The following is a 26933-nucleotide window of genomic DNA, read 5'->3' on the forward strand; positions in this document are numbered from 1 at the left end:
AAAAAAAAAAAAAAAAAAAAAAAAAGAATATAGTTGAAGCCCCTATATACTCCTCCCTGATAACATTGCCTCCCTACCTCCAGAGGGAACCACAATCCTTAATTTGGTGTTTGTCATTCCCATATATTTATTTATATTTTTTACTACATATGTATGAGTATTTGTTTGTATGTTTTTAGACTTTATATTAATATATTCTTCTGCCTGCAGTCTGCTTGTTTTTGTGAGCTTTATTCATATGAGTAGTTCTGGTTTATTCATTTTCACATGGCTTCTTCATTTCTCTTTCTAGGAACACCATAATGCGGGAGCTTGCCCCACAGTTCCAAATCCCGTGGTCCATCCCCACAGAGGCTGAGGACATTCCCATTGTTCCTACCACATCTGGCACTATGTAAGCAAAAGTAAAAAATCTGGAGTAACTTACCAAAGACACATGGGATTCCTTAAGCCAGACTAAAGGTTACTTCCTGACCCCATACTATCTGACCATCAGCGCCTGGGTCTCTTCTGCTCAGTCTTCTTAACTCCACTTATATTCCCTTTTTTTTTGAGACAGAGCCTTGCTCTGTTGCCCAGGCTGGAGTGCAGTGGCATGATCTCAGCTCACTGCAACCTCCACTTCCTGGGTTCAGGTGAGTACATCTGGCTAATTTTTGCCTTTTTAGCAGAGACAGGGTTTCACCATGTGACCAGGCTGGTCTTGAGCTCTTGGACTGAAGTGATCCACTCACCTCGGCCTTCCAAAGTGCTGGGATTACAGGTGTGAACCACCATGTCCAGCTTCCATATATATTCCTAATCTCAGTTCCCTTTTCCTCTGTTTTTTTTTTGTTGTTGTTTGGTTGGTTTTTGGTTTTGTTTTGTTTTTTTGTGACAGGGTCTGGCCGTCTCCCAGGCTGGAGTGCAATGTTGAGTTGTGGTTCACTGCAACCTGTACCTCCTGGACTCAAGTGATCCTCTCACCTCAGCCTCCTGAAGAGCTGGGACCACAGGCATATGCCACCATGCCTAGATAATTTTTTCTCTTTTAACTTTTTTATAGACACAGGCTCACGCTATGTTGCTCACACTCACCCTGTGCTTCTCCTGGACCTAAGTGATCCTCCCACCTCAGCCTTCCCAAATGTTGAGATCACAGGCGTGAACCCTGCCCAGCCCCTCTGTTTTTTGACATGTCAAGTAATGTGATGACAGGAGGTTAGATGGGGGCATGGGAGAAGCTCTGATCACATTTATGATCTTAGGATGGAACTTCGTTGTGTCATTGCAATTATTCGTCATGGAGATCGTACTCCCAAGCAGAAGATGAAGATGGAAGTGACACACTCAAGGTAGGAAGAGTATCCTAATTTACACAAATAGGTTTTTGTGAGGAAGATTGCATGGGGGAGCAACTCCTAGAGGGTTTGACTGTCTCATCCCACACTGAAGCTTCTCATTACTTCTTCAGGTTTTTTGCTCTATTTGAAAAACATGGTGGCTACAAGACAGGGAAATTGAAACTCAAGCGACCTGAGCAGCTCCAGGTAAAGTATTGAATCTGGCCAGGAGGAGCAGTGCTATGAAAGATAGAGGATATGGCATTGGGGGTCTTGATAAAAAACTAAGATGAAAAGGTAACTGTCCAGGATTTGGCCTTCTGCTAGATACCTTATTATTTCCTCTAGGAGGTACTGGACATCACAAGGCTGTTGTTGGCTGAACTGGAGAAAGAACCAGGTGGTGAGATCGAGGAGAAGACTGGAAAACTAGAGCAGCTGAAGTCTGTATTGGAGATGTGAGAAAGGGGATAGCTAAAGGGAGCCAATAACAGTGAGAATTGGGGTGCTGGTACAGAAAATCAACTGTGACTTTATCCTGCAGGTATGGTCACTTCTCAGGTATAAACCGGAAGGTGCAATTGACTTACTACCCTCATGGAGTAAAAGCTTCTAATGAGGGACAAGGTAAGATATAGTCCCCCTTACCATTACCTCTCAAATCTTGTATTCTTTTAATTTTTTTTCCATCTTCTCTCCTCACCAGATCCCTTTTACTTAAGCCTATAGATGACCTCTACCCTAAATTACCTTTCTGGTCTCCTTAGAAGACCTAACATTTAGAAATTTCCACTGTTTTTCTTAGATCTAGACCATTCACTGCCTTTTATTCTTCAGATCCACAAAGGGAGGCTCTGGCCCCATCTCTGTTGCTGGTACTGAAGTGGGGTGGAGAACTGACTCCTGCTGGCCGTGTTCAGGCTGAGGAGCTGGGGCGAGCTTTTCGCTGCATGTACCCTGGAGGACAGGGTGAGTGTTTTGAGGGGTAAACACTTAGCAGGTCTGGGATAAAATGATTAGAGAGTAAATTGGGGGAAATGAAGGGACAGAGACAGTGGGGAAATTAGTATTTTTTCTTCCACATGAATATTTATAGCAGTCCATTCCTGGTCCTCACCTTTGTCCCCAGGTGACTATGCTGGCTTCCCTGGTTGTGGGCTGCTTCGTCTCCATAGCACTTTCCGCCATGATCTCAAGATCTATGCCTCTGATGAGGGTCGTGTCCAGATGACTGCTGCTGCCTTTGCCAAGGTGCATACTACAGTGCTATAGTCCCAGCTTCCATTAGGTAGAGAAGCAGAGAGTTTGGAGAACCAGTTGAGGATTTCAGGGTGCTTGTAGGCCAACTCAGAGAAATTTCTGCATGTATCAGACCCATTCTGTACTACTGAGAATGAGCTGAAAATAATTAGTGAGGGTAGGCCCTATCTCTTCAACCAGCTCCCATTCAATCTCCGAATGGGACCATCTAGGCCTAGGAATACTAACCTGGAAGGGAAACAGATAGATTTTGTGCTTTCCCTTTAGGGCCTTCTGGCTCTAGAAGGGGAGCTGACACCCATTTTGGTACAAATGGTGAAGAGTGCCAACATGAATGGGCTCCTGGACAGCGATGGGGATTCCTTGAGCAGCTGCCAGCACCGGGTAAAGGCTCGGCTGCACCATATTTTACAGCAGGATGCACCCTTTGGCCCTGAGGACTACGATCAGGTCAGAGTCTAAAATATCCTGGGTCTCAAATTCCTTGAATTCTATATAGTAGGGATCTATATGCAGTAAATAATAGTATTTACTGCATGCCAGGCACTGTTTTAGTTGTTTTACACATATATCTCATTTAGTCCTTACAGTAGCCCTTTGAGGTAAGTACAGGGCCACAATCTCTAATCCACAATTTTAAAAATTAAAAAGATTTTTTTTGTTGACATTAAGATTTATTTGGCAGCTAAGCCTGACAAATACTGTCGTAAGATTTTTATAATCCTGATTTTTCCCACTTAGTGTAAATAGTCATGTATTTTGTGGCAGAAATATTAATGTGTTTGGTTATGCCATAGGCCCTGATGGAGATATTATATACCTATGGCATATGTACTGTATTCTAAAGTCCAAAAAATTCTCAGTTCCAAAGCACAGCTGATCCCAAGGATCCTGAACAAAAAAAGTTTCAGTTATCTATTGTTGCATAAGAAACTACCACAAAACATAGAAACCTAAAACAACCACCATTTTATTATCTCTCACAGTTCTGGGCTCAACTGATCTTGCTTGGAGTCTCTCCTGAAATTGCAGTCAGATATTGACTAGAGCTGGAACCATCTGGAAGTTCAGCTGGGATTGTGGGATGGCTGGCTCTGTCCCTCTTTATGTTCTCCCTGTAATCGCAGTGCCTCTCCTCTCCACATGGTTCTTCATACGGTTTCTATAGCATGATAGCTGGACAACGTATTAAATGGTAGCTTTAAGAATATGCGAAAGCAGAAGCTTAGAAGCTTTCTTAAAGTGTAGGCCCAGAATTAGCGCAACGTAACTTTGTTATTTTTTTATTGGTTAAGCAGTCACAGGGCCAGCCAGATTTAAGGGAAGGCAAGGAAGACAAAGAATTGATGGTCATCTTTAAACCACTATCAGGACTGCAGACCACAAGGACTTTCCTTTCATTTTACAAATGAGGAAACCTAGGCTCAGAAGAATCTAAGCAATTTTCCTGGGTCATCCAGCTAATATGAAGCCAAGGAGTCTAACTCCAAAGCCTAGGCTGTTACATTGCCTTACAGCATTAATCCTAGTATATGCCATTTCCCAATATGGTCATTCTTTTTCCTGTGTATTCAGGCTACAATTGACCAGGCAGTGGTTTTCTATCCTTCCCACTCCTCATTTCTGATAGGTTCTTTTAAAAAATGTTTAAAAATTTAAAATTGTGGTACCACTTTAACCATTTTTAAGTGTACAGTTCAGTAGCATTACATGCATTTACATTGTTGTGTAATATTTCTGATTGGTTCTTAAATGAGCTAAGTAGCTATGAGCCCATAGCATTTCTGTGTTTCTCTGTTTCCCTTCCATTTTCAAGTCTGAGTAGGACTTGATAAGGAACAGGACTTTGCTCCTTTATTTTCGAATCCGTTGCTCACTGTCAAACTCAAAAAAGCTAAGGCAGTTTTCCTTTTCTGCCTTGCCTTCTTTTGCGAGCGAAAATGAAACTTGCGAGGACCTACGTAGAATTGTGCATTTCAGCCGCAATCTTTATTCTCTCTCCCCATTTCTCATTGATTGTGACTGTCCTAAAAGCCTGAGTTGGAACCCAGTTCTGAGACAGCATTTCTACTCTATGCTCAGGCTAGCTTGTTGTTTAGAGGAAGAAGATAATGTTATCTCTGATCTCTACTCCTGAAAACATTCTGTGGAGATTTTGAGGGATTTTGGTTTAATTATTCTGCAGTATTTTCCATGTGTATTCTAGAGCCCCCAAGAAAAGAACTTAGGACTATTTTATTTTCTCTGGACCTTTTAATTCAATCCCTCTTACATGACTATGTGCTAGAGCAGCCCCCTTACCTGAAGGCCTAGAACTGCTAGTATGCCCAGTAACCTAGGAATGCTCACTGGAGTGAATTAACATACAGATCTGTATTGCAGGCAGTCTCTGTGTAATACGCTCACAGGAAATCTGGACAATTAGTGCTGAGCCTATCTTGCTTTTCTTCTCTCTATTCTTCATAGCTGGCTCCCACCAGAAGTACTTCCCTGCTCAACTCCATGACTATCATCCAGAATCCTGTGAAGGTCTGTGATCAGGTATTTGCCCTGATCGAACACCTCACACACCAGATCCGAGAACGAATGCAGGACCCCAGGTCTGTAGGTGGGTGTGAATACTACTATCTTCCCTTCAAGGTCTCAGGTATGGATGGGTTTCTCAGGCGTTCTTGTGTCATCTCCTAAATGTCAGAGACCAGGCCTCCTCATCCCTCTGGTTCTGCTTCAGAGTTGTCAGGGTCTTTTGTTTGAGGTAAAATCTTGACTCTTACCTGATTGCTGCCTTTCTTCCAGACCTGCAACTCTACCACAGTGAAACACTAGAACTAATGCTACAGCGTTGGAGCAAGCTGGAGCGTGACTTTCGACAGAAGAGTGGGCGCTATGATATCAGTAAAATCCCTGACATCTATGACTGTGTCAAGTATGATGTGCAGCACAATGGGAGTCTGGGACTTCAAGGCACAGCAGAGTTGCTCCGTCTCTCTAAGGCATTGGCTGATGTGGTCATTCCCCAGGTGTGTCTTGTATAAGGGACTTAACCTGGGGATAAGGTGTTGGGGAAGGAAAGAGAGAAAAGGTGGAAAGGAAGGTTGATTTGGGACTAGAGGAAAGAATCTTAGAGAAGATATAAGTTGAGTTGCTACGTTTCTCAGGGTCCATTCTAACTCTTGGTAAGTACAGGAGGCTAATTCAGGAGACACCTGGAAGAGGGGGAATATAGTGGATATGAAAGAAGCCTAGACCTGAGGTGATGACAGGCATGATCTTGGTCCTGGGAATATGAGGCATGAGAAAACAAGATTTACTGAGGTATTTATTCCTGGCCTATGGCTCCTAGGAGTACGGGATCAGTCGGGAAGAGAAACTGGAAATTGCTGTGGGCTTCTGTCTTCCATTGTTGCGGAAGATACTACTTGACCTGCAGAGAACCCACGAAGATGAGTCTGTCAACAAGCTGCATCCCCTGTGAGGGAGGGCTGGGAGGGGTGCTGGGTGGAGGGAGGGGTATGTCAGGAAGCCTTGGGGAAATCAAGCCTCCGACAGCTTGGGGAACCAAGAATAGACAAGATTTTGGGATGGAAAGGAGAGAAGTCTTTGAGGTGGGAGGAGGGGGTTTGCAGAAGGGTGGGAAGAGGGTTAACTGACTGTGTGAGTGATTTAACTATTATCTTAGGTACTCCCGAGGTGTGCTCTCCCCAGGTCGCCATGTTCGAACACGTCTCTATTTCACCAGTGAGAGCCATGTCCACTCCCTACTCAGTGTCTTCCGTTATGGGGGTCTTCTTGATGTAAGGATCCTCTTTCTTCCTTAGCCTGTGAACAGCTTTTTCCCAGCATTGTTTTGCTCTTCTCCTCATGCTTTTTTAATGAAAGCTCTCTCCATTCTCATTGGCCTCCTGCTTATTCCCTGACTCCCTTGTCATTAAGCAATGGCTTACTTGTTTTTGCATTTGGTAGGAGACCCAGGATGCACAATGGCAGCGAGCTTTGGATTATCTTAGTGCCATCTCAGAGCTTAACTACATGACCCAGATTGTCATCATGCTTTATGAGGACAACACACAGGTGAGGAGATGAGAGGAACACCCCTTCTTTTTACCTCTATTAAAAATAAAACAAAACAGAAAAAACCTCGCTTATCCTTATAATTTGGAGAATTGAGCTAGGTGTGGCACTTAGGAACAGCATGATGCAGAGCATCCAGGAGGTTCCTACTGGAATGGAAAATATTTTCTGGGATGGTGTTGAGCAGAGAGATAATCTAGAACATAGCTCTGGCATTAGGAAGAGTATGGAATTTAGGACAATGTTATGAGTCTTATTTCCTTAAACACGGTATACATGTATCTTCCACATATGGCTCCACAATGATACCTTTTTTTTTTTTTTTGAGACAAGGTCTCACTCCATCACCCAGGCTGGAGTGCAGTGCAGCAGTCTGAGCTCACTGCAACCTTACAACCTCTGTCTCCTGGGCTCAAGTGATCCTCTAACCTCAGCCTCCTGACTAGCTGGGATAACAGGCATATGTGCAGCTAATTTTTTTTATTTTTTGTAGAGATGGGGTCTCAACATGTTGCCCAGGCTGGTCTCAAACTCCTGGACTCAAGTGATTCGCCTGCCCCAGCCTCCCAAAGTGTTAGAATTACAGGCATGAGCCACTGCTCCCGGCCCATAAGATATCTTTAAGTGTTCTGCTATATGCACCATAGCCAAGCTGAGTTATCGTGGAAGGTGATGGGAAGGGTTGTAAGGCTGGAAGTTCAAAAGTCACATGCCATGGCAAAATCACAAATGGTAGAGATGAGGGAATGAGGATCATGTAAGAGATAATATATAGTTAAAAGGAAGCTATAACAGGTCAGCCCTAGAGTAGTTCAAGACCCTGAATTCCTGGGAGGATGAATCCTCTTGAGTTCCTCTCTACTTCCACCACAAGCTTCTCCAAACTTCCCCCTCTTGTGGTGATGCCCCGTAGGATCCCTTATCAGAGGAACGGTTCCATGTGGAGCTACACTTCAGCCCTGGAGTGAAAGGTGTTGAGGAAGAAGGCAGTGCCCCAGCTGGCTGTGGATTCCGTCCAGCCTCTTCTGAGGTGGGTCAGAGTGCTGGGATTTGGGACTCAAGGACTTAGGAACCAAGTGGTGGGAAACGGTACAGGGAAAAGTAAAAAGGTTGGGTAGTTTGGGAATAGGAGCCTGGAGATCATTAACACCTCTCTTATCTGCCTTCATGTTGTATAGAATGAGGAGATGAAAACCAACCAAGGCAGTATGGAGAACCTGTGCCCAGGAAAGGCATCAGATGAGCCAGACCGGGCACTGCAGACTTCACCCCAGCCTCCTGAGGGCCCTGGCCTCCCAAGGAGATCACCCCTCATTCGTAACCGAAAAGCTGGTTCCATGGAGGTAATGAGAGGACCTTGGGGAAAAATGAAGGGGTGAAAGTGCTCATAGGACTATATTCATGGATCCTCTAGGTCCCCTTGGTGGGGACTCTTGGAACTTGAAGCAGAGTCCTCCTGCTCTGATTGATGTTTTACTTAATCTCTCTTTCACAGCTGGTCTCCCAATAGAGTTTCTTTAACCTGGTTGTTACTTCTCAGATTAAAGAGTTGCCATTGAAAAGTGTCTGAGAGATAAGGGTTTAAAGAGATAAGATTAAAGAGGAGGCTTCTGGATGAATTTGAAAAGGTGTGTTCTTTAAGAGGAAATCTAGTAGAAACAGCATAAACTCTGGGCCAAAATCCCAGTCTGATACTTGGAAGCTGTGTGACTTTGGCTGGGTAACTTCTCTACACTTCTCTGGCCTTAACTTCTGTAAACCTCAATTTTTTTAACCTGTAAAATGTGAGTAGTATCGCCCTTATGGATGCTCAACAAACAGTAATATAATAACAATACAATTGATATTAAATTGGCCCTCTCCAGCTGTTTGTCACCTTGGGTAAACATTATAGCTCAGAGAGGAGCAAATACGTGGCACTTTAGCTGTACTGTTGTTCCAGAAAGTGGGTCAGTCTAGAGCTCTGTCTGTCTTTTGTTCTAATGAGGATCTTTGTCAGCATGGGCCTGTGTTTTGTTGTTTTTGGAGTTTGTCTCTAGTTCTCGTCCTAGTTCTCTAGCTTAGAGGAAGGAAGTGTTATTAATCTCATATCATGTCCAGCTAACCAGCTGAAGTTTTTGTTTTGGTCTTTTTCCTGGAAGAACTGTTTCTGTCTTTGGCCCAATTACATCCCTTTTTTTCCCCCCCATCCAATTCCTTCTGTATCACTTTCATTCTTGTTGACACCACAATTTATCCCTGTTTCAGAGACTTTGACTGTCTGATTTGGATTCTACTCTGACCTGAGGACTCTGGTCACCTGGCTCTGTGCCAGGTCTCTATCCTAGAGGAATTGGTCTTTCCATTTTAGGGATATATCAGAACAATCTATAACTAGCTTATCTAGTTCAGCAAAAGGTTTGCAATTCAGATTTTGGAGAAAGCTGAGAAGATAAACTGCAGTCTCTTCTTTTGATTCACTCTTTACTTCTGGATTATTTTAAGGTGAAATTGACATTGCTAATATACAGAGTTTCTTTAGGTAGGATATGCATTATTTTCTCCTTGTGGTGTAGGTATAAGTTGGTATCTGTAGTACTCTATTACCCTTTATACTCATATACTCATATGGATAGAATGACACATAATCTTCCATCTGTAAACTGTTCCTCCAAATGTCTTTCCCAATCACATGGTCTGCTAGTCTCTCCTAGGTCTGTTGTGCTTGAAGCCCCTTTTTCTGGTTTATGCAGTCATAAGACATAGGCATCTGGGTATGGTGGATCACACCTGTAATCCCAACACTTTAGGAGGCCTAAGTGGGAGGAGGCCAAGAGTTCGAAACCAGCCTGGACAAGATCCTGTCTCTACAAAAATTTTTTAAAAATTTAAAAAAGGAAGGCACAGACAAGGGAAAGCTCTCTGTGTATCATCTCTCAGACTTGATAAGATTGACTTCTTTCTTTTAGGTCTATAGGAATTTTCCTATTGTAATCACATTCCTTCTTTTCAGTTACTAGTGCTGCTTAGACTTTGGCTTATCCAGGGTGGTAGTTGTCCAGGATATTTTCCTCAGCTTTTTAAGAAAATCATCTCTCTGCTCCTTGGTCACAAAGCCTTATAGTACTAATGTTAATATTTCTCTTTCTTGCTCTATAAATATAGGCATTGGGCTGTCTTATCCTTATCAACTACATCCTTCCCCCATCCCTTCTTTTCTCTTGTCATCTCATATTTTTTAACTATTTTAGATTATAAAACCCATGACGTTCATAGCATCTATACCCTAGCTGGTCATCCTCTCTAGCCCTGTAATTAGCTCTGCCCTATGGGCACAGGGGCTTTTGGGAGCCTGGGGTTTAAAGGAGCCGTGACCGGCTTTTCACCCGGTCTGATTGCAGGTCATGAACATGCAGTGCACGGGGAACCTGGACCTGATCCCCTTGCGGGGACGGCGCCGCAGGAGGTCAGGAGACCTCCCCCGGCCTTCCCCAGCCATCGGCCTGCAGCCCTGGGCTGTGTCCACCACTCACCTGGCGTCCTGCACACAGGTGTCCCTCCCTACCTCACCCTCTTGTTTTGCTTTTTGGGATCTAGAAACTCAGACACTATCTAGGTTGGGATGAGTGTGTGTTGGGAGTTGTGTGATTGGGCCCTTGTGGGCATTTTAAGAATTGTATTTCATGTTTCTAGGAGTGAGATAGTTGGAGGGGAGGGATTCCTTCTTGGTTCAAATAAGAAATGTAGTATAGTATGTAGTATGGTTACAGTAGCCTCAACTGTTCCACAGAAAGAAGAGAGGGTGGCCAGACTTTCTTATTTGTGGCTGAGCCATTGTGATTGGCTTTCTGAGTCTGGTTGGGGGATAGACACAATTAGGAAACTCCACTCTATTGATAACTAGGAATGGTTGAATAATTATTTCTCAAACTCAGATTGGGAATGGGAGGGCTGTGGGGACAGGTATCTTGAAAATAGAAGTGTTTTCTAGTATAGAAGGATTCCCTGACAGTTCCCTCCATAAAGTATATTCTCTATTCCCTTTTCATCCCTCTTCCCCTATACATCTTTTGGTTCTTCCAAACTTTCTGACATTGCTTGGCTTTATAGGGGCAAGAATTCAGGACCTGGGCTTTATACTTCTGGGTTGAGGTGGCAAAATGATTAATATAGAGTCCTTTTTCTGCAGGTACTTTCTGAGACTTCATCCTCAAGGCCTGGTGGCTACCGGCTCTTTTCAGCTTCACGGCCACCCACAGAAATGAAGCAGAGTGGCCTAGGTATGTTTTTTCCCAGCATTTCTCATCTATTTTTGGAAAAATCGTCTTTCTGTTCTTCAGAGTTTTATTGTGGGAAACCTTTGTCATGGGATTTGGGACCATCCAGTCAGTGGAATATCGGCGGGGCGGGGGGTGGGTAGGGAGGATGAAGTGGGATCATCCATAGTTAGGTGTGAACTTGGATCTCAGATAATTGTTCCATCCCAGGAAGGTGTTTATCTCTTGGTTTTCTATACCAACGACATTTTCCTGGTCAAAGGGCATTTTTTTGGCTTTCCCTCTCATTCCTTATCTGTCCCTTCAGTCTAGCCCAGACCTTAAGGGGCCATGGAGACTCTGAACCTTCAGAGTTATCAGGGACAGAGCTATAAACGGAGGTACTTGCAACCTTCATAAATATCATATTCCTCATTTGAAGAATTGTGCCATGTCTTCCCCTGAAACCTGTGTTTTTCACATCCCTGCTCTTGCCCTTCCTACCACCTTGTCCTTTCCTCCATCATCTCCTAATCCTGTAACTTTTTCCCCTTCCTTCTGAGACTGGTGTAGTGGCAGAGGCATCTCTCAGGACTTTGAGGAAATATCTCTTGATTTTTTGATCCCTGGAAAGGGGTAGAGAACATCATTCAGCATTTGATAAGAACACAGACAGCAGGAAGGACCAAGCCTCAGAGGGTATTGTATTCTTTGGGTGGAGGGGGGCGGTCCTTGGGAGGAGCTATCTCTGAGCACAGTGCCTTGTGAGCCAGCAACTAGAACTGGAGGTCAGAGATGATTGTGTGGGGTCTGGACTTGGTCCCCCGGCTCTTTGTATCTTGTCCTATTATTCTATTTAGCACCTCTAATTTTTCTGTTGCCTTTGTCCTTGGGACCCAATTTCTTGGCCCCAAAATGATCAGGTTTTGGACCAGCAAGGGGAAGAGAGGTTTTGTTAACTTCCCAGGCTAATTTTATGAGAACAAGTTGCCTTCTAGATTCCTGAAATGAGGAAGATGGTTTGGGTCATGAGAAATAAATGACAAATGTGTAGATCCGGCCAGGTGCAGCAGCTATAATCCCAGCACTTTGGGAGGCCAAGGCAGGCAGATCACTTGAGTGAGGTCAGGAGTTCGAGACTAGCCTGGCCAACATGGTGAAACCGCATCTCTACTACAAATACAAAAATTGGCCAACACGGTGGTACATGCCTTATAATGCCAGCTACGTGGGAGGTTGAGGCACGAGAATTGCTTGAACGCGGAAGATGGAGTATGCAGTGAGCTGAGATTGCGCCACTGTATTCCAGCCTAGGTGAGACTCTCCCTAAAAAAAAAAAAAAAAGTAGTCTAGATCCGTGACATGGACCTGTCTTCCCAGAAGTCCCAGTAAAGAATAGGTTTCAGATAGACTAGAAACGAGGATAGGTGTGTCTAGGTATCAGATAGACTAGAAATGAGGATAGGTGTGTCTGGCCCAGTTAAGTGGGCCATGGGAATGCTTTCAAGAACAAGGCAGAATTATGGACATGGAACTGGTTGACAGATGGTAGTGGTAAGGTAGAGACCACCCTCTGAGGTGATCTGAGGACTGGGCAGAGCAGAGTTGGCACGACTGCACCAGAAAAGTATTCAGTGGAGGAAGTGTATGTAGGACAAAGCTTGGGGTGGTCTGGGATACAGCCAGCTAGTTTTAGCTTCTCTGAAGAAAAGCAGTCATATTTAGCAACTGTTATTAATCTCTGGAATCTCATTCCAGAGCCTGTTTGAGCATGAAAGGTAGAGGAAGTTGCTTTATAGAGGAGAGGACCTGAATTCCAACATGGAAATCATCAGCTATCTGAACTTCCTGATTGCTCTGGTGACCCTGAAATCCTGGGACCCCGAAACCATGGTCCTTTCTTTGTGGTCTCAAGGAGAATTGACCTCCTTTACACTCTATCCATTTGCTCTATGAATGTTAAGTCCCAGACCAAACCCAGGGTCTTGGCTAAGATGGATTTGGAAGTAGAGGGGCAAATCCAGAGAACTTGGGTGTCAGTCTTGTTTATTCTTTATTCTTGGCCACTCTGTCCTTATAGGCTGTAGTAGGAAAAGGGACCATGGAGTCCTAACCCTCCTCTAGATCAGCTGTTGGGGACAGCGACTGGTATGATTTATTTCCTTCAGAGATTATTCAAATTTTATTTAATCCTTTCATTGGCAATGGAGTTCTTTTTGCTTTCTTTGAATTTATATGTATGGGGAACTGGCTTTGAACATAGGCTGACAAGACGACAAGCAGAAAAAACATGTCTTTTTGTTGTTGTTTCCTGTATTCCTTCTTAGTAGGTGCTCATCACATAATAGGCATGCTCTACATATAATCAACTTACTCTTCACATGCCCTTCAATTTGCATCCATCTTGACTTCAGAAACTGTGCTGGTTCCTAAAAAATAGTTATTTACTTTCTAACAATACAGTTGGTCCTCAGAGTCAGGAAACCTGGATTCTACTCCAGCTTAGCCTCTAACAGACTGTGTGACCTTGAGTAAAGGAGGTCCCTTTTGGATCTCAGTTTCTTCATCTCTAAAATAAGAAAGTTGGACTGCATGATCTGAGTCCCTTCTAGCTTAAAAATTTCAATGAGGTAGAGGGCTGTGGCTCACGCCTATAATCCCAGCACTATGGGAGGCCAAGGTGGGAGGATCAATTGAACTCAGGAGTTAGAGACCAACCTGGGCAACATAGTGAGACCTCGTTTCTACTAAAAATAAAAAAAAATTGTCCAGGCATGGTAGTGTGCACTTGTGATCCAAGCTACTCGGGAGGCTGAGGTGAGAGGATCACTTGAGCCTGGGAGATCAAGGTTGCAATGAGCTATGATTGTGCTACTACACTCCAGCCTGGGCAACAGAGTGAGACTCTGTCTAAAAAAAAAAAAAAAAAAAAACTGTGAGTCTTATACTTTCATTCTTGGGAAAGGTAAAAAGGCCTGAAGGGAAGGGATGTTGGATGAATAACTTAGGAAGGATTGGAAGGGTGCCAGGTGAGTGCTCAGAACCCAGTCTCTAGTTTCAGTCAAAGCCTTTTCCTTTCAAATCTACAAGGACTAGATTTCTGTGTTTCTCAAGCCATATATCCAGGGTAAGGGGTGCTGAATTAAATCTAGGGGGAATCTAGAGGGAGCTATTATTTTAACATTTCTGAGAGTCACCTGGAGAGCAGTCTATCCCTTTCAGTAGCTTTGAATCCCCTAATATGACTAACCCTGTATTTGTAGTGGCCTCTTGTCTCTGCCATGTAGCTCTTCAGAAGAATCCCCCTTTTGCTTGCCCACTGTGACTATGGACAAGTATAAAGCCATTTGTGGTTATGTGGAATAGCCACATGGTGGTGGCTGTGAATGGCTGTGTGTGTGTCTTGATGTTATCATGTGAAGTTGTGTATACTTCTGTATGATAGTTGCAGCTTTATGTGGCTACTAATGCCCTCCCGGCCTTGCAGGCTCACAGTGCACAGGGCTGTTCAGCACCACAGTGCTGGGTGGCTCCTCCAGCGCCCCGAATCTTCAGGACTACGCCCGCAGCCATGGCAAAAAGCTACCACCTGCCAGTCTGAAGCACCGAGATGGTATGTGGGTGGGTTTTGGGGGATAACTGCTTTCTTCACTTGTCTCTCAGCAAGGACGTAGCTCAAGAACTATTCATGCTTAAAGATGACACTGACCTTATAACAAGTTTTCTTCATCAGTAATAGATGAGAGAAGGAACCAGGACCCCTTCCATCCCTCCATTTGCATTCCCTCTTGCCATAAAAATACTACTTATTTATGCTTATCCCTTCATAATCTCCCACATACAGTTCTGCTGCATCAGTTTGTACTCTTTACTGGATTCTGGCCTGTAGGGGTAAGGACCAAAGAGGATGATGCATGGTTAGGAAGAATGTAGTGGAACCTCAATTAAAACCAGGAAATTGGGTTTAGGGAAGGGAATATTGCTCAGCTAAGGCAGAAAAGATAATATGGAAAGAGTCTGGGGGAAGGGATGAATATTTCTATGAAGATTTTATTTCTGAATGACCAGAAAGAGGACATAGTAGTAAAATTAGGGTTGTTTGTAGAAATGTATTGTGGTAGAGATGACTACATAGATTCCTAGGAGATTACCAAAGGAAAAGAGATTGACGTGTTAGTTAGAAATCCAAGGGGTCGGGAGGGGAGCAGATCAGATAAATAACTTTAAAGAACAGAATATCTTGCGGGCAAACTCCAGAGCAGAGGGTGGGGACAAGGGTGGGTATAATCCCCATGATGTCTTTTCTCCCCAGAGCTCTTGTTTGTCCCGGCCGTAAAACGATTTTCTGTGTCGTTTGCAAAGCATCCGACTAACGGTACGTTTGCTTCTGACTCAATGTCATTCCTCCTCACCATGTCACCTGTAGACACTTAACTGAGTTTTGACACTGACTTTGCCTCTCCTTCCACTGTGTTGATACCCTGCTGTCTCTGAATGAGCCACTCACTAAGTGTCCCTCCTGGGATGGTTTCCTTGTGACAGCCTTAGTCTTGGCTGTAGCCTGGCTGCCCCATCCCTGTGGCAACTCAGGGTCTTACTTCCATAATCACCATCATCACCATTATGTTGCTTTTGTCAGCATCACCACCAAAACACTGATTAAACCTCTCCCTTTCCTATCACATGACTGCCAGGCTGTGTACAGATATGATGGTTCCCCTTCTTAGGATGGAAATAATGTTTCCTAGATTGATTCCATTTCTTTTCTTCCCTCATACCCCTAACTCCTCAGCTTATATAATTTTGATCTTTGTGGTTTTTCTCCAACTCTTTTGTTGGGGTGGATGTGGATGACTAGTTTGTTCCTCTTTGGAGCAATGCTGCAATTCCCAGCTCCTAAGTCTACTTATAAGGGTGTTGGTCTTGAGTATACAGTTTCCCATCTCCATATTTATTTCTCCTGCCATTGTGTGTATTTTATGTGGCTCTTGTGCTCCTGACATTTGCTTTATGTTACTACTAACCTAGTGCCTGGGCCTCAAAAACAAGAGCCCAGGTTGCTTTGGGATACAAGAATAAAAAGAAAGGAGTAGGAGGTAGTAGGTAAAAGAAAAAGGACTGTACCTTGAGTTTTTAAAATGTAGTTTCCATGTGGCATCAGCCTACCTATGGTAAAGCTATCGCAGAGAAGCTTGAAGAGTTGAGATGTCTGCTGGGGATGCTGGGGGAGCTTAGGAATGAATAATATTTTAAGAACATTGAAGAACTGGGTCTGCCCACACTAAGGTGGGAGAGTTTGGAGATCTCTATAAAGCATGAACTGAAGGGTATGGTCACTTTGTAGGGTATTGCAGGAGAACCCAGGCTCACTCTCTTTCAAAGTTTTATCCTTGGTATCCTTAGTTGTTTTCTCTCTATATTGTATTTTGTCTTCAAGGCAAATCTAGGTTTTTTTTTAGAGAGAGTTTTCTTCTATTCAAGAGCTAAGACTCTCTGAGGGAAGTAAAATTAGGCTGGCTTCCTGACTAGAAAACCTCTATGTGCTAATCTCCTATTGTCTAGCAAGTGGCAGCTGCTAGATTTTAGCCCAGTCAGGTTGTACATCTCATAAGGCACTGCTCAAATCTCTCCCTAGGTTGACCAGTCTACGCTGGCTCAGTTTATCTCTGCCCCCAGGCTCCCATTTGTGCCTGTGGCAGGAGTCCCCTTTCAGAGCATCATGGGTGTGCCTGTTCATTTAGCTTCAAGCTCTTTTGGCCTTCATGTGCCACAGCCATCTCGAGAATACAACCTGATGCATCAGTAGCACAGCCTGGAACTTGGACTTAGAGTCCACAGTATAGTATGAGGAATGTGGGCTCCTGAAATCCGAGCAAATCACATATCTCCTAGTTCTTAGGTGCCATAAGAAAAGACCCAAATCCATAAAACAGATCTTCAGACCCATATATCTCCAGTTCCCTGAAGCCTTGTTTAGCAGCCTCATCTGCTGAAGAAGAATTAATTCTGCCAAAAGGAGGAGAGAAAAAAATTACCTGGAAAATGCAGGTATTGTGCAGGAAAACAAATTTAAGATCTCCAGTACCCTGCATACTTCCTCGGGGGTCTTCTGGCCTCCTTTGTTTTGCTTATGCTGGAGCTTGGAGGCTAACATGCTTAATAAGCAAGAATCTGGGCTCTACCTATTGACAACAGGAGAAATTTGGAGTTGTATGTCACTTGCTAAGGAAGATTATCTAGATTCAGTTTGACCCTCAAGAAATATGAAGGCACTCCTCCATGGCCAAGATCTTGCTTGACTGACCAGCAATTACAAAGTGGATGTTTTGTCTGTAGTTGCTTTTGGCAGATTAGTCAAGCAGGTCCATCATCACCATCTCCTTGCCATGATATTTGGCTATGAAACAGCAGCTGGAAATACTGGACCTGGCTTTGGAAAGGAGGCAAGGCAGTGTGTCTCCACACTTTGATGAGAGAGCAGCCCTCCTCCTATCCCTGCCTCTGTTCTGATGAGCTGTGACTATATCCAGCACACCAGTATAGCCTGTTACTAAACTGCACGTTGAACTCACCAAAGTAAATTAGCAAAGCGGTAAAGACTGTGGCTCACCCTTATCCAGAATGTCAGTGTGTGCCCACTAGATTTGTCAAACCCATTATCTTTTAGGAACCCATATAACTTTGTGACCATTGGTACATACAGTTAGTACTCTGAAGACTAGCTTAGGTACAGCTGAAGTCTCTCCTGACATCCAAGCTAAGGTCTCTGACGACCACATGGGATCACCTTGTGAAGCCACTTCTGGAGTTTGGAGCAGTCATCCTCAGCTGCCTTGATTCTACCTTCTCTATACCAACATCCTGTACTCAAGTTCTTGTCCATCCTCACATCATGTTTTAAGATCCCATAACTTTTCTGTAAGATCTTTCTCTGTTGTTCCTCTTATAGCCCTCTCCACATGGCTTTGGCTGCCTTCAACCTTTTGTAGCTGAATTACATGCTTCCACAAAGTTTGCCAAGTAGCTAAAATGAGGGGTTCAGAATCAAAGCTTTTTTACTCACCAGCTGAAAAAAGTACAGTTAGACTCACCAGCAGTGGGAAGAAAATATAAAATTATCTAACTTTCAGCTTCTGTAATGGATATCGTACCTCCTAAGTCCTAAGTTTTATGTATACTTTTTAAAAACTAATTGTTTAAACAAGAGTAAGGTAAAGGATGGTTAGTCAATGTTGGTATTTTCACATATTGATTCCATTTTTTTACACGTACCCTTTTAAAGGAGTTCTACACCTGGTTTCCTGCCAGTCTCCTGTGCTATCTGCCTAATACCATCCCTGTCTTTGGCTATCCTAGAGTCTGGTCCAGAAGGCCTGCCCTTAAAAAGAGCCTTTTTAGCTTGACTGTCTTTTTTAAAATTATTATTTTTAATTTTTTTATTTTTTATTTCTTTCTTTTCTCTTAGCTTGACTATCCTGATACTCAATATCATTCTTGACACTTTTCTCTGAGTGACTGAACTTTTCCTTTTTATCCCTACTTCATAAATCCATTCACCTGAGAATGCAGGCCCTAAGTAGGGTTTATCCAGTGATGAGGAATCCTGAAGCTGTAGTCAAGGCTCCCAGCCACAAAGCTGCCAGCTCACCCCTGTCCACAATGATGTGACTGCTGTCTACAAGCACCGACTAAATTATGCTCAAGGAGGAAGGGGAGGGCATTGCTATACGATGAGGTCTCACTATCCCTTCTTTCAGACTCATTGTGTGATGACACTACTCTTCTTCCCTGCAAGAGATGCCCAGTGGCTCTGACCATCTCTGCTTCTCTCTTAGCTGACCTTGGATCTGAGTGCCCCCACCTCCCAGTAATGCTTGTGCTAGTCAGTGCCCCCCTCATTGTCTCTCCCTCTTCTTTTTCTCTATCTTTGTGCTTCCTGCCGTGGTCCCCTCACCCCCTCCAGAGCTGCTGGATGACCAGCACCCTGTGGTCCGGTTGCTGCGCAGTTTTTCCTCTGACTGTACAGGGGGCCGGCCAGTCTCCTTGGATGCCACGCTGGCGCATCACCTGCACCAGTGCTCCTACCACCTGCGCCTCTTCCGGAACTGGCTGCGCTCAGGCCAGGATGACCCCGAGTGCCTCTACGGTACCCCCTGCCACCAAGCTGGCTGCTGCCACTACCCTGGCTGGGACTGACTGCTTTGCTTATTGCACTTCTGGCAGGAGAGCCCACCTGTTTCTTTCTCCTATTTGCCTTAAGGTTATGTAACTTGCGTTTAGTTGCTTGGATGGGATTGGGGCTGGACTGCCTGGTAGCTGTAGCATTGGCTGCTCATCCCCTTCCTATTCTCCTTTCTCACCACCCCCTAATGTTACTCATTCCCCAATTCTGTTCAATACAGGAGTAATCTCTTGCCTTGGAATCTGTTCTTACCACTCTAACCCTCTACTACCACCATCTCCAAGTCCAAATGTTTTTCTAGCCACCCTGAGGAGCTAGAGACAATATCTCTCCTGCCCTCCTCCCACTAGATCTCAGGGGAAATTGAGGCACAGAGGCCTCAATTGTATCCTTGGGGCAAACAAAGGCCAAAAGTTAGAAAATGGTCAAGTATAATCCTTTTGAGTTACGGGTTTTAGTCACTGGTGAACAGGAGGCTATCTTGCATAGACATTGTTGTCCCGCCTACCCTTAGTCCTTTTAAGGAGATGTTGAGGAGGCATAGGAAAGATTGGGGACTGAGAAAGTGGTTGGAATGTGTGTTTCTTGATCCTCCAATGGGGACATTTTTTTCCATCACCAGTCCCTAGTATTCAGGTTACATATTTATGTTTACCCTTGACCCTACCCAGATTGATAGACCTACATTGGAATTCTTGGGTTTAGAGCAGAGAATCAGCAGAAAGATCCTAGCAAGTCTGGGGTTTTCTAGTAGATCAGAAGGGTGAAGCTTTGCTGTGATGGAAATTACCAAGAAAGAACTTCCATCCCCATCCTGTTCATGCATGTGGTTTTCCTGGGCTGAGCTTCATGTGTATTGCATGTCCTCCAGTTTGCATCCAAGTATTCTAGCCTTTCTACCCATATCCTAAATTTGCATGAACTCCTTCTCAGATTTCATGTCCTTCTCCTTAATCTGGTTCTCTTATTCATGATACCCAAAATCTGCTGTTTCTTCCCAGCTCCCTATCTCATGTTAGATCTGCAGTTTCACTCCTTATCTCTGGATCCTTGTTTTATTCCTCCAGAAAGTATGAGAGCAATGTTGGTGCTTACCCTACTGGGATTCTGTTGATTTTTCCATGGAACATTGCAGGCTCTCCATAGGTAGCATGAGAGGTGATTTGATTCACCTGGAGACCTTAGCAGGTAGATGTTTTAGGAAATCTGGAGGTGAGAAAAACAGACTCCCCTAGGGGCTCTAAAGAGTTCCCTCTCCTAAGAGTCTTGGATACCCCACACTCCAAAAGCCACGGACTCTCCTGATGGCTCTCAGGGACTCTCCATGCTTCCTTGGCCATTTGGGGTATATCTGGCAGGAATAACATTGACTTTGCCCATCTCTTTTCAAACAGGATTTGAAGGGTGTTCCATGGTGCCTACCATCTACCCTCTGGAAACACTGCATAATGCCCTTTCCCTACGTCAAGTGAGTGAATTCTTGAGTAGGGTCTGCCAGCGCCACACTGATACCCAGGCACAGGCATCTGCAGGTATGGATATTTTTATTTTGTACCTTTCTCTCTTTTCCTATTCCCATGTTTCCTAGAATATAAGAAAGTAATAAATTAAAAAGCTAGTTAGGCAGCCCACAAAGACACAAAAATACACTTAAAATATATAATTGCTGGCCAGATGCGGTGGCTCATGCCTATTATCCCAGCACTTTGGGACGCCAAGGCAGATGGATCACCTAAGGTCAGGAGTTTGAGACCAGCCTGGCCAACATGGTGAAACCCTGTTTCTACTGAAAAAAAAAATTACAACAATGAGCTGAGCATGGTGGTGTGTTTCTATAGTTCCAGCCATTTGGGAGGCTAAGGTGGGAGAATTGCTTGAGCCCAGGAGGCAGACGTTGCAGTGAGCCAAGATTGTGCCACTGCACTCCAGCCTGGGTGACAGAGACTCCATCTCAAAAAAAAAAGAAAAGGATAATTGCATAGGCCAACTAAACATCATAAAAATATCACTCCTTTCTAAGGTAATTAATTTAACATGATACCAATAAAAATATGGTTTTTCTAAAATCAAACATATCAGTTCTGAAATTTTCATTGAAAAACAAGCAAGAACAGTGAAGAATGAGCTGGATGTAGTGGCTCACGTTTATAATCCCAGTGATTCGGGAGGCTGAGGCAAGAGGATTATTGAGGCCAGGAGTTCAAGACTAGCCTGTGCAACATAGTGAGATCCCCCCCATCTCTCCAGAAAATAAAACAAAAGCTAGGCATTGTGGTATGTGCCTATAGTCTCATCTACTTGGTATGTTGAAGTAGGAGGATCACTTGAACCCAGGAGTTCAAGGCTGCAGTGAGCTATGATCATGCCACTGCACTCTACCCTGGGTGGACAGAGCAAGATTGTACCTAAAAAGAGAGAGAGAGAAAGAGAGAGAGAGAGAGAATGAGAGAGAGAGAGAGAGAGAAGTGAAGAAAACCCTGAAAAGAAGAACAATGAGCAAATACTAGCCCTACCATATTTTAAAACATTCTATAAAACATCATTTTAGTTTTGATCTTTGCAATCCTAGCTCACTGCAGCCTGGAACTCCTGGGCTCAAATGATCCTCCTGCCTTGGTCTCTCAAAGTGCTGGTATTACAAGTGTGACAGACTTTTTTTTTTTTTTTTTGAGTTAGAGTCTCACTCTGTCGCCCAGGCTAGAGTGCAGTGGCACAATTTCAGCTCACTGCAACCTCTGCCTTTGGTGTTGAAGCAATTCTCCCTGCCTCAGCCTCCCAAATAGCTGGGATTACATGCATCTGCCACCATACCTGGCTAATTTTTGTATTTTTAGTAGAGATGGGGTTTTGCCATGTTGCCCAGGCTGGTTTTGAACTTTTGATCTCAGGTGTTCATTTGCCTCAGTCTCCCAAAGTGCTGGGATTATAGGTGTGAGCTACCACACGTGGCCAGAAAGACTGTTTACTAAATAGACTGGGGATAATTGAATAGCCATTTGACAAAAGTTAAAATTGAACCTACACTATATACCATGACAAACTCCATATGGATCAGAAATCTAAATGTAAAAATTAAATCATGTGTTAGATACATGATTTATCTAATCTAAAGGGCTTGTTGATTCACAGAAACATCAAAAAGTAAGCAAAAACTATCAGAACCAGCATTGTCAGAACTCTGGAGAATAGTCAAAGATTTGCAGAAACTAGGAAAATGCTGAATCCAGAAGGAGGCAACCTAAAAATGGCAGAAAAACTTTGCAACATTATTTACTCGCCCTTGTCCCACCCTGCCTCCCTGGCTTGGTTGTGCTTTTGAAGATGACAGCCCATGTTGTCAATGTGGGAACCAGGTCCCAGGTTCCAGAGGGAGCAGAGAAGACCCTATTCTCAAAGAATTTTGTCTTTTCTAATCTGTTGGTGGGCTGCTTAAAGGACTGACACAAGGTACCTACCTTTGTTTTGCCTAACTTTAACTTGCTCAGGGCAGAAAAGTGGCTGTGCAGAGAACATGCCTTAAGAACATTGTAAGGCAAGTGAACAACCTGTGCCCAGCCTCAGGATGTATTTTTTTTTTTTTTTTTGAGACAGAGTCTCACTTTGTCTCCCAGGCCATAGTGCAAGCGATTCTCCTGCCTTAGCCTCCCAAGGAGCTGAGACTACAGGCACATGCCACCCCACCCAGCTAATTTTTTATGTTTTTAGTAGAGACAGGGTTTCACCGTGTTAACAAGGATGGTCTCAATCTTCTGACCTCGTGATCCACCTGCTTCAGCCTCCCAGAGTGCTGGGGTTATAGGTGTGAGCCACCACACCTGGCCAGGAGGCACTTTTTTTTTTTAATTTTTGAGATGGAGCTTTGCTGTGTTGCCCAGGCTGGGATGCCACCCCGACTGGCTAATTTTTATATTTTTAGTAGAGATAAGATTTCACCACGTTGGCCAGGCTGGTCTTGAACTCCTGATCTCAGGTCATCTACCCGCCTCAGCCTCCCAAAGTGCTGGGGTTACAAGTGTGAGCCACCACACCCGGCCAGAATGCACTTTTAAAAGTGTCCACAAGAGACTCACTTAATTTATTTTTTTAAAGTTGAATTGGTTTATTTTCTGATTTGCAATTCTTAAATGTTTTGATAGAAAATTGAATATTTCAGTAAATATTTTAAGGCTGGGTGCGGTGGCTCACGCCTGTAATCCTAGCACTCTGGGAGACTGAGGTGGGTTGATTGCCTGAGTTCAGGAGTTCAAGACCAGCCTGGGCAACATGGTGAAACCCTGTCTCTATTAAAATACAAAAAATTAGCTGGGCATAGTGGCATGTGCCTGTAGCCCCAGCTACTCAGGAGACTGAGGCAGAAGAATTGCTAGAACCTGGGAGGTGGCAGTTGTAGTGAGCTGAGATTGCACCACTGCACTCCAGCCTGGGCAACAGAGTGAGACTCCGTCTCTAAAAAAAAAAAAAAAAAAAATTAAAAAACAAACAAAAACTCAGCTGGGCGTGGTGGTGGCTCACACCTGTAATCCCAGCACTTTGGGAGGCTAAGGCTGACAGATTGCTTGAGTTCAAGATTTCAGGATCAGCCTGAGCAACGTGACAAAACCCCATCTCTACCAAAAAAAAAAAAATTAGCCAGGCATGATGGCATGCACCTGTGGTCCCAGCTATTTGAGAGGCTGAGGTGGGAGGATCTCCTGAGCCTGGGAGGTCGAGGTTACAGTGAGCTGAGATTGTGCTACTGCACTCCAGCCTGGGTGACAGAGTGAGACCCTGTCTCAATCAATCAATCAATAAAATAGAAAACTCCAACAGTTTTCTCATTGAAAGACTGTTACAATAAGGTGAGCAGAAGAAAATGAATCAAGATTTAGGAAAATATAATAGTGTTTTGTGTTTTAAATTTATTATTTACTCTAACTGCTGGGCATGGTGGCTTATGCCTATAATCCCAGCACTTTGGAAGGCTAAGGAGAGTGGATGACGAGGTCAGGAGTTCAAGACCAGTCTGGCCAACATGGTGAAACCCTGTCTCTACTAAAAAATACAAAAATTAGCTAGGCATGGTGGCTGGTGCCTGTAATCCCAGACAAGAGTGAAACTCCGTCTCAAAAAAAAATTATTTACCCTAACAATGTCAATATTTAATTATAATTATAATGTTAATTATAATTATAAACAAATGAAAAGTCTAATGAGACAGACTTCCAACTTCTACCTTTAACAGTAATTTTAGTAATATTCTCTCATGTTGTTTTGTTTTCTAACATATTCCACCTTTCCTTGTGCATGCGTGTGTGTGTGCATGTGTGTGCATGTGTGTGTGTATGCCAGGTGTCATATTTGACAAGAGTCTCACTTTAGATCCGAGGACACAAATAAGTCGAAAGTAAAAGGGTAGCAAAAGATATTCTATGCAAATAGTAACCAAAAGAGAACTGAAGTATCTATACCAACATTAGACAAAATAGTCTTAAGTAAAAACGTTGTTACAAGAGGAGCTGGGTGCAGAGGTGCATACCTGCAGTCCTAGCTACTTGGAAGGCTAAAGTGGGATGATTACTTGAGCCCAGGAGTACTCTAGCTGGGGAACATAGCAAGACCCTGTCTCTTTAAAAAAAGTTGTTACAAGTAAGAGAAAGTCATATATTGATAATGAGGTCAATTTATCAGAAGATAAAACAATTATGAACACATACATACCAAATAACAGATCCCCAAAATACATGACACGAACATTGATAGAACTGAAGGAAGAATTCTACAATGGTAGTTGGAGACTTCACTACCTTCTTTTGTTTATTTTATTTTTAGAGACAGGGTCTTGCTCTGTTGCCCAGGCTGCAGTGGTGTGATCATAGTTCACTGCAGCCTTGACCTCCTGGGCTTAAGTGATTGATTCTCCTGCCTCAGCCAAAATGCTGGTATTACAGGCATGAGCCACTGTGTCCAGCCAATACCCACTTTAATAATAGACAGAACAACTTGTCAGAAAATTAGTAAGGAAATCCCAGCACTTTGGGAATACAAGGCAGGAGAATCACTTAAGGCTAGAAATCTGAGACCAGCCTGGGTAACATAGTGAGATCCTGTCTCTACAAAAAATTTAAAAATTAATTGGGCATTATGGCACATGACTGTAGGCCCAGCTACCTGAAAGGCCAAGGTGAGAGGATTCCTTGAGCCCAGGAAGTCAAGGCTGTTGCAGTGAGCTGTGATTGTGCCACTGTAGTCCAGCATGGGTGACAGAGTGAGATCCCATCTCTATTAAAAAACAGAAGAAGAAGAAAATTAGTAAGGAAATGGAATACTGTAACCCAACTAGACCTAACAGATTTATAGACCATTTCATCCAGCAACTGCACAATGCAGATTCTTCTCACATGTACATGAAATATTCTCCAGGACAGAACATATGTTAGGCCACAAAACAAGTCTCCATAAATTTTAAAAGGTTGAAATCATACAAAAGATCTTCTCCAGCCACAATGGAATGATGCTAGAATTAATAATAGAAGAGAGAACTGGAAAATTCACAAATATAGAAATTAAACAACATATTCTTTTTTTTTTTTAGACAAGAGTTTTGCTGTGTTGTCCAGGCTGGAGTGCAGCGGCATGATCTTGGCTCACTGCAACTTCTGCCTCCCGTATTCAAGCAATTCTTCCACCTCAGCCTCCCGAGTAGCAGAGACTACAGACATGTGTCACCACACCCAGTTAATTTTGTATTTTTAGTAGCAACAAGCTGCGAGCCACCAGGCCTGACTTCCTTTTTTGTTTTCAATTTTTGTGGGTAAAACAACATCTTTTTTTTTTTTTTTTTTTCTTGAAACAAGGTCTCACTCTGTCACCTAGGCTGGAGTTCAGTGGTATGATCACGGCTCACTGCAACTTTGACGTCCAGCTACTCACCTCCTGAGTAGCTGGACTACAGGCGCACACTACCACACCCAGCTAATTTTTGTCCTTTTTTTTTGTTGTTGTTGTTGTAGAGACACACCATGTTGCTCAGGCTGAGCTCAAGAGATCTGCTCTCCTCGGCCTCCCAAAGTGCTAGGATTACAGGCAGGAGCCACCGCGCCCAGCCAACAACATACTCTTAAATGATGAATAAGTCAAAGAAGAAATCACAAGGGAAATTAGATTATACTTTGAAATGAATGAAAATGAAAACAAAGGCCGGGCGCGGTGGCTCACGCCTGTAATCCCAGCACTTTGGGAGGCCGAGGCGGGTGGATCATGAGGTCAAGAGATCGAGACCATCCTGGTCAACATAGTGAAACCCCATCTCTACTAAAAATACAAAAAAAAATCAGCTGGGCATGGTGGCGCGTGCCTGTAATCCCAGCTACTCAGGAGGCTGAGGCTCCTGTCTGAACCCAGGAGGCGGAGGTTGCGGCGAGCCGAGATCGCGCCATTGCACTCCAGCCTGGGCAACAAGAGCGAAACTCCATCTCAAAAAAAAAAAAAAAAAAAAGAAAATGAAAAAAAAACAAACCAGATGGTAGGGGATGCAACAAAATTAGTGCTCAGAGATAACTTTATAGCTATAAATATCTACATTTAAAAAAAGAAGAAGAAAAGACCAGGCATGGTGGCTTACACTTGTAATTCCAACACTTTGGGAGACCAAAGTGGGAGGATCGCTTGAGTCTAAGAGTTCAAGAGCAGTCTGGGCAATATAGTGAGACTTTGTCTCTACAGAAAAACTTTAAAATTAGCCAAGTGTGGTGGTACATACCAGTAATCCCAGGTGCTTGGGAGGCTGAGGTGAGAGGAGAGCTTAAGCCTGGGAGACAGAAGTTGCAGTGGGCTGAGACTGTACCACTGCACTCCAGCCTGGGTGATAAAGAGACACCCCTGTCT

At 43.7% G+C, this 26933-nt stretch overlaps 1 protein-coding gene across 18 annotated transcripts in view; it reads left to right on the top strand.

Annotated features, from left to right (window-relative positions):
* The window catches only part of PPIP5K1 (diphosphoinositol pentakisphosphate kinase 1), a 53912-nt gene that overhangs the window by 10441 nt on the left and 16538 nt on the right, over nt 1-26933 (top strand). For 5 of the 18 annotated variants that reach the window (XM_032297666.1, XM_032297670.1, XM_032297668.1 and 2 more), the window contains 21 exons: nt 293-394; nt 1248-1334; nt 1454-1529; nt 1671-1780; nt 1867-1949; nt 2160-2291; nt 2452-2573; nt 2850-3032; nt 5049-5190; nt 5379-5602; nt 5926-6053; nt 6262-6376; nt 6546-6653; nt 7567-7683; nt 7832-7996; nt 10034-10183; nt 10822-10912; nt 14376-14501; nt 15201-15263; nt 18852-19034; nt 20465-20602. In XM_032297666.1, the coding sequence (XP_032153557.1) occupies nt 293-394; nt 1248-1334; nt 1454-1529; nt 1671-1780; nt 1867-1949; nt 2160-2291; nt 2452-2573; nt 2850-3032; nt 5049-5190; nt 5379-5602; nt 5926-6053; nt 6262-6376; nt 6546-6653; nt 7567-7683; nt 7832-7996; nt 10034-10183; nt 10822-10912; nt 14376-14501; nt 15201-15263; nt 18852-19034; nt 20465-20602 (2645 nt within the window). The remainder of the gene's footprint in view (nt 1-292; nt 395-1247; nt 1335-1453; nt 1530-1670; nt 1781-1866; nt 1950-2159; nt 2292-2451; nt 2574-2849; nt 3033-5048; nt 5191-5378; nt 5603-5925; nt 6054-6261; nt 6377-6545; nt 6654-7566; nt 7684-7831; nt 7997-10033; nt 10184-10821; nt 10913-14375; nt 14502-15200; nt 15264-18851; nt 19035-20464; nt 20603-26933) is intronic. The other 13 variants (XM_032297678.1, XM_032297683.1, XM_032297679.1 and 10 more) reach the window with 9 other exon arrangements.

The sequence above is a fragment of the Sapajus apella genome, unplaced genomic scaffold (assembly GCF_009761245.1).
Source record: "Sapajus apella isolate SASKATOON/1434 unplaced genomic scaffold, GSC_monkey_1.0 scaffold37, whole genome shotgun sequence".
NCBI classification, from domain to species: Eukaryota; Metazoa; Chordata; class Mammalia; order Primates; family Cebidae; genus Sapajus; species Sapajus apella.